Source organism: Natator depressus, chromosome 3, assembly GCF_965152275.1.
Source record: "Natator depressus isolate rNatDep1 chromosome 3, rNatDep2.hap1, whole genome shotgun sequence".
Taxonomy (NCBI): domain Eukaryota; kingdom Metazoa; phylum Chordata; order Testudines; family Cheloniidae; genus Natator; species Natator depressus.
This window is the reverse complement of record NC_134236.1, coordinates 121,567,699-121,579,370: the sequence shown is the minus strand read 5'-3', so window position 1 is coordinate 121,579,370 and position 11,672 is coordinate 121,567,699. Positions and strand designations below refer to the sequence as shown.

The 11,672-nt window shown below is 45.0% G+C and overlaps 1 protein-coding gene across 1 annotated transcript in view; it reads left to right on the top strand.

Moving 5' to 3' along the window:
- The first annotated feature begins 1,438 nt into the window (after positions 1-1,438).
- Positions 1,439-11,672, top strand: part of LOC141984065 (plasminogen-like) — a 62,256-nt gene continuing 52,022 nt past the window's right edge. The window contains exon 1 of the mRNA XM_074947002.1: positions 1,439-1,528. Within this exon, the coding sequence (XP_074803103.1) occupies positions 1,480-1,528 (49 nt within the window). The 5' untranslated portion in view covers positions 1,439-1,479. The remainder of the gene's footprint in view (positions 1,529-11,672) is intronic.

Here is an 11,672-nt window from a genome sequence, read left to right as displayed (position 1 = left end):
GTTCGATAGCAGAATATTAAAGGATCCTGTTGAGAAAATGAGAGTGCTTCACAGAGCTAAAGACAGGAACAGCTCTAGGTTTTATGGGACTCTATGCAGAGTAACACATGTGGAGTCCCATCCAGATCCCCCTTCCTTAATTTATTTACACCCTCTCCCATCCTCAGCCAGTTTGGAGCTCCCTCCCCCTCAGGGTATCCTGAGTGACTTGCATATTTGACTCCACAGCTTGAGGTGAGGCTCCCCCACCAACCCAACATAGTCTGGAAGGCTACGAACCAGCGCTGAAGTGCAATTTTCCCAAGAGAGAGGGCATTTAGGGAATCCATCTCTGCTAGTTTTGAAATCAGTTTGGAACATGGGTGAGCGTAGGGGTGTGGCACACTGGCTAGAAGATTTTGTGTGGGTGTGGCTATGTCTGTGGAAAGGAGGAGCCCAACTGTAACCACATAGATCTCATAGACCTAAGGTCAATAGTGGCTACTAGCATGTGAGACATTGTTAGGAATTAAATAAAACAAAAACCCTTCTCCGTAAGTAAACATCAACAAGAAAACCCAACCCTAGAATATGTCTAAAACTGAAATACAAGAGAGGGATTTCTCTGATGAAACTGTAGAATGACAATATAACCCAGTTAACATTATTTGTGACTGATTTTCTTCTTGCTTACACTGGAATAAATCAGGCATAGCTGCATTTATGCCAATACAGCATTGCAACTGAGATTAGCATCAGGGCCTTGGCGTTGAAGACACAGAATAGCAGGTATTTGCATTCTGCTCAGTGGCAAAAAGTACTTTTCCCCTCTGCTGATACTCACCCCTTCTTGTCAACTGTTGGAAATGGGCGATGTCCACCTTGATTGCACTGGCCTCGTTAGCACTACAAAAATAATTTTCCTCCTTTGATATTCACCCCTTCTTGTCAACTGTTGAGAATAGGCCACTTCCACCTTAACTGAATTAGCCTCGTTAGCACTGATACCCCCAACCCCCTTGGTAAAGCAACTCCTATCTTTTCATATGCTGTATATTTATACCTGCTTTCTGTATTTTTCACTCCATGCTGAAGTGGGTTTTAGCCCATGAAAGCTTATTCCCAAATACATTTGTTAGTCTCTAAGGTGCCACAAGGATTTCTCGTTGTTTTTGTATTTTTTCAGTAATGCTATCCCTGTCTTTAGGTTAGCAAAACGAGGCCTAACCATTTCAGAGCTAAAGCATGCCCTGTATGATAGGAGAGTGCTTTCATCTTTTCCCAGCATCTAATACAAACATTTAAACATTATTTTGTAAGATCTTCAATTCAAGGTAATGTTTGAACATTTAGATCGTGGCAGAGTGGGTCACAGAACCAGGAGAATGATTAACTTAATTTGACTATCTTGTTTGTGTGATGCTGTCTAAGTCGAGTGTAAGTCAATAAAACTGACACAGCATTAACACAGCTTTCAGCGCAGAGCCAGCCTGTCCCAAAATGGGGATTAGCAAAGCCGTCTTTCTGTTATTTTTATTTCTATACACAGGTAAGGTTTCTTTATATTGCATTTTAATCAAAGTGAGACTCTGGCCAAACTTTCCAAATTTGGGGCTTGGAATTGGGTACCTAAATCCATATCTAGGCACCTAATTCAAAGGGCCTGATTTGCAGAGGTGCTGAGCAACCACAGCTCCTAGAGAGGAAAATGGGAGCTGTGGTTGTGCAGCAACTCTGCAAATCAGGCCACTTTTATTTATGTGCCAAACTTTAGGCACCCCAGTCTGAAAACATTGACCTATATATTTAAAAGTGCAAATTAGTAACGTTGCTAGCCTTTAAAGATCTATGTGAAAGCCACACAGCCCAGGGTCACTTATCTTCTCTCAAATCTCTATTTGTTGCTCCTTTATGAAGGCTCTCTGACAAAGCGTGGTACCTACAGAAAGGGGACCCTGCAGTCCTGACTAACTGCTGCTGCTAGTATTTGGGAACCACAATATTTCTATCCAGAGCCTAGTTCAGATTCTGAATTCCTTCAAAGCTCTAGAATCTCCTGATCTAAATTTTGGTGTAGTCCCCTCTATACTTAAAGTAATTGTTATGTATTATACACTATATTGTATATCATTATATATAATAGTATATTTGTCTCATTTCCTGCTGTATATGTTCTTCTGATTCAATGTAATGCACCTAGGGTGACCAGATGTCCCGATTTTACAGGGACAATCCCGATATTCGGGGCTTTGTCTTAAATAGGTGCCTATTACCCTCCACCCCGTCCCGATTTTTCACACTTGCCATCTGGTCACCCTAAATGCACCACTAGGATACTCACTAATTTTTGTGATTGTGTCATACCAGGCAGCTCTTAGAACAAATAACAACACAGCTTGAGTTGTTTGCAACTTTGTCATACAGTACCACATTCAATAAGTGGTCGGTTAAACAAAGGATTTGGCTACACTAAATGGTGTAAATCGTGAAACTTCTGACAGAGGCCCAGTGGTAGCAGAGATCTCACATATTTATTCTGCTCTTTGCTAAAGTGCCAGGAAAAATGATGAACCATCCTTCAATGTTTTGTGTTGAACAAATGACTTTAATGAATTATGCAACAGATTTACCAGTGGCCAGATTTTCAGAGGTAATGAGCTGCCACAAATCCCATGGAAGTCCATGGGAGCTGAAGGTGCTCAGCACCTTTGAAAACTAGGCCAATACAGGCCTAATATAAAAGCTGTTTAAGTCCATGGAAAGACTCCATGTGGGCTTTAGATGAGGCCCGAGGTCTGTTTATTACATCAGTTACTATCAAATATCCCAAAGCTGTCTGATTTTGATTTATTTATTGCAGTATTACAGATTGTTATTTTTTGTTTGTTTTTAAATCCAAAGTGTTTTCAAAAAAGCAGAAAGAAAAGAAAATATCCCCTGTAGCACAGAGATTTTAGTCTCCTCTGTGGCCAGCTTTTTGTAAGAGGCTTTCCTGTTACTGATTTGTATGGGGCAATAAAGCATTTCAATAGATTAGAATTTAATCTTCAGTAGTCTAGATGTTATAAGATTAGTTCTTCAAAAGATAAAAACAAGAGGATTTATAAAATGCTAGACAATACGTTAAGTCTTTTAAAATACATATCTGTTTTACGAAGACCAGCAAATGCGATGGAGATTTTGAATAAGTACTCTGTGTGCTGTACAAATGAAACTGGACTCAGATATCAAAGCCTGACGGCATTTCTTCCCGCAGACATTGTATATGTCTACATGAACTGCTGCAATAGCAGTTTTAAAAGTGAGGTTAACAATCAAGGCAATAGTTCATATGATTATATAACAACTTTATCTTCATAGAGATCATATGGAAAGATAACAGAAGAAAACAGTGTTGTGTGTGTGATTGTGTGGGAGTGAGGGGTATAAAAGAAACAGCTGTTATAGTTACTTGTAAAAGGTATGAACAGATTCTAGCTAATGGAAGTTAGGATTTAGAAATATTACAGAGGGGCCCTTCTATCACAAAATATAGTAGCTATTTGATGTTAAAGCATATCCAAGTGAATTCAAATTCTAGTTTCTGAGTTGTCCTTACTGATATGAATACTCCTAACTGAAAGCAAAGGGATTATTTATGTGAGTGAGGACTATTGATATGATTAGGGGTTTACAGGATTTTGTCCTCTGTTGGCAATGTAGTCAAGAAACATACCCAGTATTTGCCTTGCCGATCTGTTCATGGGCCTTTCTCAAACTGCTGTAAATGTCAATCTTTGTTCCCTTTTCTGAATAAGAAAGTAACATCTTTTTAATGGTAGAGAATTCCACAGACTTAGAAAAAACTGCAGTCGGCACATGTCACAAGCTCAGGGCTGGTTGAATAAAAGCATCAACATTATTCACATACATTTTCATTGTTTTCTCAAAGTACTACTCTCTGTACTGACACCATGAGGGAAAAGAAAAGAAAAAAAATCATATATCTTTAAAAATTAATTTAATCTAATTTTAGACCATCAACACTAAATGCCTTAATCACAACCATATGGGTATTGCATAGGGTCGCTATGGGGCAGAGGTAAGGTTTTTGGATACCCTAGCAATATATTTTCATATCTTAACATGTTTGGACTTCTTTAAGTTTAACCTTTACCCTGAATTTTCAGGATTAGTAATGAATGTATCTGAGATGAGTACAACATCCCTATATTTTATCCTAAATTACTGATGTGTTCTCTCAATCTTACTTCTCAGTAATGCCATTTTTGTCTGGGAATACAGTAAAGAGTGGAATCAGCTAGATATGTGTGTAGTAAATCTAAGTAACTGTGTGACCTTATTATTGTAACTCCCGTCTGTTTTCCTAACCCTGTCTGTCCTCCCTGTTCTTGTTTGTAACCATCCTTTGCATCATGTCTACCATTAGATTATATGCTCCTAGGGACGGGGATGACAGGCCAAAATCTGCCTTCAGCAACACCAGTGTAAATCCAGAGCAACTTTAATGACTTCTGTTGGGTCTCAATTTATATTGATAAGACTGAGAGAAGAATTTGCCTCTTTGTCTATTTTATTTGTCTGAAAGGCACCTAGCATACTGTAGATGCGAAATGATGATTAAGAATAATGTCGTATTGCAGGGTGATTATTGTAGAACTTGAATGAACAAAATCACTTCATTTTCAAGTTGTGCTGGCTAATGCCAGCAGAGGCCCACTATGGTCACAGGAATGTCTCTTTTCAGAATTAGGGCTGTGTGACTATTCTGCTTGAATTGTGTTTATCAAGGAGGTGTAATCAGTCAAGTGGCTATTAGTTTTGTGTCAAGTTTACCCTCACCATTAAGCAATAAATCCCATTTATAAAAGGGAAGATTCCTTTTTGGCTTTGGAATGGGTTATTGTTACTTTCGGCCCCCTGTAACTTGGCTTGTGTCAGGGATCACTAGGCTTTCCCTATTGACTGTGCTCACTGTGCTAGGCCGATCACTTTCCCTCTCTTGGGATGGACTGCACTACTTCCCCCCAAACAGTCTCAGACCACAGGGATCTTCAATGCAACCAAGTTCATTAGAGTCAGACAGAGAAAAATAATAATACAATAATATAAATGGTATCAAAGCAGTCTTAGCCAGACCTGTAAAAGCTCATTTAAACAGATACAGACCCGTAGGTAAGGAAAGAGAAATCAGATAATAAAGTACTCACATGTGTAGCATAATGCCTCGTGTAGCATCCTGTGAAGATCTGTCAAAGTGACCACTGCTCTTACAGACAAGCTGTGGTTCAGCCTACCAGAGTCAAAAGATGCTTATCTTGTTATGTACAACACTCATATTATAGTCCCTTTGAAGTGAGTAGTTATTAGATTGCCTTAGAGTCCCTTGTTTGGGAAATTACTGTTTGTACAGGTGTCCTCTCCTTGGGATGTTCCTTTTTCATACAACAGCCATTGTATGTTTCCAGTTCTATTCAGTATTTTTGGATTGTCCTCTCCTAAGTAGCTTGGGGTCATCTGCATCCTGTCCCTTCGCAGGTTCATTTCTAAAACTTCTTTGAATGCATGGAAGTATCACCCAGTCATATATGTCTTTTCTTAGCTTAGGCCTTGTTTACATACAACTTGCACTGATTTAACTAAAGGAGTGTTTTTAAATGGATTTAGTTGAAGCTAAATCAAAACAAGCCACTCTTAAATCCAGATAAGACTGTCTACACACAAACTCACACCAGTTTAACTAATTGTTTAAACCAGTACCAGTTTTTGTGTAGACAAATCCTTACTCCCAACTCAGAATGCCATTGATGCAAGATTGATCCAACGTGTGACTTCCTCAAATATAGAACACCCTGCTGTCAACTGATTACCCAGAGAGATAAAACTGTACACCCATTCAATGTCATTGCCATTTACATGCAGTGCTGGCTGGTCATTCATTTCCGTTTTATAGGAAGCATGCATATGTCAGGGGGGTTGAAGAATGAACCTGGCATCACCGCATAGTGGTGGTGATCTGGGCTGTATCGCCCAGTGGCGAGGGTGAGTGGCCATATTGCCCAGTGGCGAGGGTCAGTGGCCATAGGGCCCAGTAGCAATAGGCAATGGCTGGGGGCAGGGGAACCCAGACCCTCCCTGCTCCACTGGGTTGCAAGCCAGGACCTTGTGAATAATAGCTCAGATATATGAGCTATGGGTTGCTGCCCTCTTGTTCCCTGTTCCACTTCCTACCTTGGCTTCAGTTCCTCTGTCTGTGCCATTAGTATGTTTCTGGATTCCCCCTGGATTCCCCTTGATCATACTCCAGAGGGTGTTCCTCTATCAGCCACGGCCTGTTGTTCCCAGCCTCCCTGGGGTTACGGGCCTGCAGTCGCTTGGCAGTGGGGCCTGGTCTTGGCTGTGTGGAGCCCTGGTAGTTTCTCCTCAGAAGCTTGCAGTGCACAAATGCTCCCCTGCTCTGTCTGCCCAGACTCAGCTGAGCCCAGCCTCCAATGTGAGCATGCCCAGCAGGTGCAATTGGGCAGGGCCTTCTGGGCCCAGAGCTGTTCTTTAACCCTTAGTTCAGCAGTGTGGGGCTCACGCACCCCATCACACACCCTCCTCCTCAGGCTTGGGTCTAGCAGTGGGCCTTCCTCCTGCTCTCCTCCTCCATCCCGAGGAAAAAAAATCAATTTTGCGTGTGCCCTTCCCAGGCAGTTGAGCATGTGGAAGTCATAAGGCTGCAAGGAGGTGTACCATCTCAATCCGGACATCGGTGTCCTTCATAGAATTTAGCGAGCAGAAGGGGGCGTGATCTGTGAAGAGTAAGAAGGAGTTCCCTAGTAGATAATAGTATAGGTCCTCTATGGCCCATTTCACAGCCAGGGCCTCTTTTTCAATCTCCTCCTGTGGGAATAGTTTCATACTCAGGTACAATATTGGATGTTTCTCACCTCCTATTTCTTGGGACAACATGGCCGCAAGACCCGCTTCTGACATGTCCGTCTGAAGGATAAAAGGCTCTGAAAAATTGAGGTGGAAGAGAACTGGCCCCTGAGCTAGCCGGTTCTTCAGAGTTCTGAAGGTCCTATCACACATCTTTGTCCATTGCGCCTTCCTGGGGTGGGTGCTTTTTACTAGGTCGGTAAGACGGGGGTGGGGGTGGGGAAAGCGGGGCGACTATTGTGGCAAAGCCAGGCATAAGTCACCTACAATAGCCTAGTAAATGTTGCACCTGCTCCTTGGTTGATGTGTTCATACCATGGGTCAGTGCCTGCACCTTATCCACCAGGGGGTGTTGCTGGCCCCACCCTATGGGGTACCCAAAATACGTCACTTCTCTCTGCCCAAGGTGGCACTTAGCCAGATTTGCAGTAAACCTTCCCAAGGGCTTGACCGACCATGATGATGTACTGTAGGTGGTCTTCCTGACTGTAGCTATAGATGACTATATCATCAATAAGGCGTCCATGGGTCATGGTGCTGCAGCACCTTATTTGTCAGTCACTGAAAGGAGGCAGATGCTCTGTGTAGGCCAAAAGGCATAGTCACAAACTGATAGAAGCTAAAGGGAGTAGGAAAGGCCACCTTCTCCTGGGACACCTCTGCCATAGGGATTTGCCAGTATCCTATAGTCAAATCTAGCATGAATATATATACTCGGAGCTCCCCAGTTTCTCTAGTAGCTCATCCACCTGGGCATTGGATACGCATCAAATAGCACTATCGTGTTGATCTTTCTAAATTCTATGCAGAATCTCATTGAGCTGTTGGGTTTTGGCACCGGCACAATAAGGCTTCTTCACTCACTGTGGGACTTCTTGATGACCCCCAGTGTCAGCATAGCCTGGAGTTCTTAGTGGACCACCTCCCACCTTTTCTTTGGCAGGGGACGATGAGTCTCCTGTACTTGCTACATCCTCCCTGGGATGGCTGAGAACACCATGGGGAAGGCCTGAGTCAGTTGCAGTGTTTGGTCTTGGTGCCTTGGGTTGAGCTCTGGCCCCATTGGCACAGGAGCTGGGTCTGTGGATGTCATGGCTTGAGGCCCCAGTTTTGGTTCTGGGGAATAAAGGGCTATCAGAAGACCATCTTGAGTCTTCCAGCCTTCAGTAGGTTGATGTGATAAATTTGCGTCTCCCTCTATCTCCCAGGCTGACGGATCTCATAGTCAACTGGCCCTACCCTTCTTACCACTTCAAATGGCCCACAGGGCCAATAGACCACAGGGCCAATAGTTTTGACTCGGGCACTGGGAGTAACAACAAGCCCTGTCACCTGGTTTGAATGTTCGCAACTGTTTCCCCTTGTTGTTGGTCCGTTCCTGGGCCTTCAAGAGACCTTCAAGAGGTTTTCCTTAGTAAAGTCTCTTAGCATTTTCAGCTATTCTTGAAAATTGGAACATATATGGCACTGAGCCTACCACCCCAGTCTCCTATTCCTTCCAGGCCTCGTGGAGGAGGTCCAAAATCCCCCTGGGCTGTCTACACACAGAAGCTTGAAGGGCAAGAATCCTGTGGTGGTTTGGAGGACTTCCCATATGACAAATAGCAATGATGGTAGCAGTTGGGCCCAGTGTCAAGGATCCATGTTGACCAATTTCCGCAACATGGCCTACAGGGTCCCATTGAACTGCTCCACCAGCCCATCTCTCTGCAGATGGTAGATGGAAGTTTTCAGGGCTTTGATCCTCCACAGTTTACACAATTCCTATGTCTGTTTGGACACGAAGTTGGATCCTCGGTCCATCAGTATTTCCTTTGGTATTCTGACCCTGGTGAAGAGCTTCATGAGTTCATTCACTACGGTGGGCATATTTGTTGTGTGTAGTGGGATGGCTTCAGGGTACTGGGTGGCATAGTTTACTATCACCAATAAATAACAGTACCCAGATGTGATCTTCTCAAGGGGCCCCACTAAATCCTTTCCTACCCATTCAAAGGGTATGCCCACCACTCGGAGCAGAATTGGGCCCTTTGGGCCCTGCCAGCTGGCATTCAGGGCACAAGACAAAAATCTAGCACCTTTTTTTGTGGATTCCCAGCCAGAAGAATCTAAGGGACCACTCTCTCCTGCGTCTTTTTTCACTCCAAGTACCTGGCATATTCGACTGAGTGGGTTCGGTGTAAAAGCCTCCAGTGGAACTTCTTGACTCCCAGCAGCCATCGCCCTGTTTCCTGGGTTTGAGGGTCTCATCACTCAGTAAAGCCACTAGGTCCAAAGCTCAAAGTGGGGCCAGTGCTTTACTCATTGGGTTTTGCCCACCTCCCCATCGGAGACAGCTATCTGTTACCATGCCCAGCTCAGAGTCTGGTCTTCCCATTGTTCTTGCACAAAGTCCTCATCTTCTGGTAGCCAATTGTGGCTTATTTCCTTGGGTGTCCCAGTGCTAGTAGGCTGCTGGGTTGGCATTGCTGGCTGGCTGGAGGGACACTCTCTGGGGTCTTCCATTGTGTCTTGGCCCATAAACCCCCTCATTTTCAGGCCTGGGTTGATTTCTGAGGTGGGGAAGTCCCTGCTCCACTGCTTGAGGAGTCCCTCAAACCACTTCCAATCCTGCCCTAATGTTACTGGGTAGGCCAGGGTGTCTGCTAGGCTGACCTGGCAAGTCCCAGTGTAACCTCCTACCATCAGCTGCATTCTTGTTGCAGGGACTCATGTCCCTATGAATGGACTGGAGGTAGGGCAGAGCAGCTGATGTATCAGGGAACTCTACTAAGCTTGTCCGTACAATGGTTTGGCTATACCCAGAGTCTATCAGATGCATCATTTCAGCTCTGTTGACCCATACTGGCAGCAACACCTTGCCAGGCCCTGCCTACAAACTCTGGTCCCTGCCATCCATGCCTGTCCATAGATGCAGTCCATGAAGGGGCACTCCCACCTAAAATGCCCTTGCTGTCCACACTCAAAGCAACTCCTTTTCGGGTTACATTCAGCTGGCTTGTTCCTGGGGCCATGGGACCTCCTGGTGGGCATACCCCGCTCTTGGTGACCATTCTGCCTCAGTGCCTGGGTCCTGCTCTCCAAGTGGGGGTGACACAAAGGTAGGTCGCCAGTTCAGCCACCCTTGGCCTCCCCTCCTAGCAGGCTCCTCATTAGGGGTCAGTGTCCTGGTTCTGGGGGCTCCCATCCTAGGTGTCATTGAGGCTGGATTATTGGCTGCCAGTTCTTTCTCCATCAAGGTTACAGCCTCTGCCAGCATTGACAATTGATGGTGTTTCACCCACTCCTTCCTGCTGGCTGGGAGAACCTGTACTGCTGCAACAGGATAGTCTCTGCCACCTGTACTCTGGTCTGCTTCTTGGGGTTCAACCAGAGCCAACACTGTTCCTTCAGGTGTTGGGCCACCACCTGGGTCAGGCTTCTGGCAGGTATCTCTCATTTCAGAATTGCTGGTGGAACATCTCAGGGTTGATGTCCAGGTAGTTGACAATAACTGCCTTTACCTTGTTGTAGTCCAATGCTTCTATGGAGTCCAAGCCCCAATAGGCAGCTTCTGCAGATCCTATCAAATATGGGGCTATCATGGTGGCCCAGTGTTCTTGTGGCCAACAGGCTGCGGTGGCCACCCATTTGAAGGTGACCAGGAAGGCTTCTGGGTCATCTCATGGTCCCATTTTCGTAAGTCTGATGGGCAGCCCAGTGGGGAGGATGTCCCCTGAGGGTCCAGGCCTCCAAGTGTTAGATGCCCCTTCAGGCTGCAAAAGTGATGCCATCTGCTGAATTAGGTGTTCTTGTTGCACCTGATGCTGAATGATCAGTTCCTGGAGTAGCTGGTGCTGCTCCTGGGCCACTTATAGTAGTAGTAGTTGACCTTGCTGTTGCTGGGCCACCTGCCGTTGTTTGCTCTCTACCATTCATTTCACTAAAATTTTCTGTATCCATGGCCACTTTTGGGTCAGGTTCACCATTACACCTCCTGTCTTTTTAACAGGACTTGGCCAGTACCCGCATTCTCCAACATGTGTTGGAGGAGTTGAAGTCCGAACTTTGCAGCACCACCCAGTGGCGAGTGTTGGTGGCCATGTCTCCCAGTGGTGATGGTCTGGCTGTAGAACCTGTGAATAATAGCTCAGATATGTGGCTTAAGGGTGGGCACCCTTATGTCTGTTTCTTGGGCCATTTCCTATCCTGGTTTTGGTTCTTCCGTCAGTGTCACGGGTTTGTTTCTGGATTCCCCCTGGAGTGCTCTCTGATTGTGCTCCAGAGAGTCTTCCTCTATCAGCTGTGACCTGTCATTCCTGACCTCTGTGGGGTGAAGACACTGTGGTTACTTGGCAGTGAAACCTGGCCTTGGTCATGTGGAGCCCTAGTAGCTTCTCTGCAGTAGCTTGCAGCACACAACTGCTTTGCTTTGTCCACCCAGCTTGAGGTGAGCTTCTCCCTTTTGAGCCTAGCCTCCAATGTGAACATGCCATGCTGGTGTAGCTAGGTGGGGCTTTCTGGAGCCAGAGCTGTTCTTTAATCAGTAGTTCACCGGTGTGGGGCTTATGCACGCCATCACAGCATAACTTTGGTTATATCACGATTGATCTTAAGTTCCAGAGATAGCTTTTTCCCAGCTCTTTCAGTATTAGCCATAGTTGGACAGTAGTCTCTCTAAGTAAGACAATACAGCCATATATTCAAGATGCTCTAAAGATGAATCTTTAAATTTCACACCTCATACTTTGGCCTCAGTCAGCTTTGTCATCAGCTAGTTTTTTCAAACA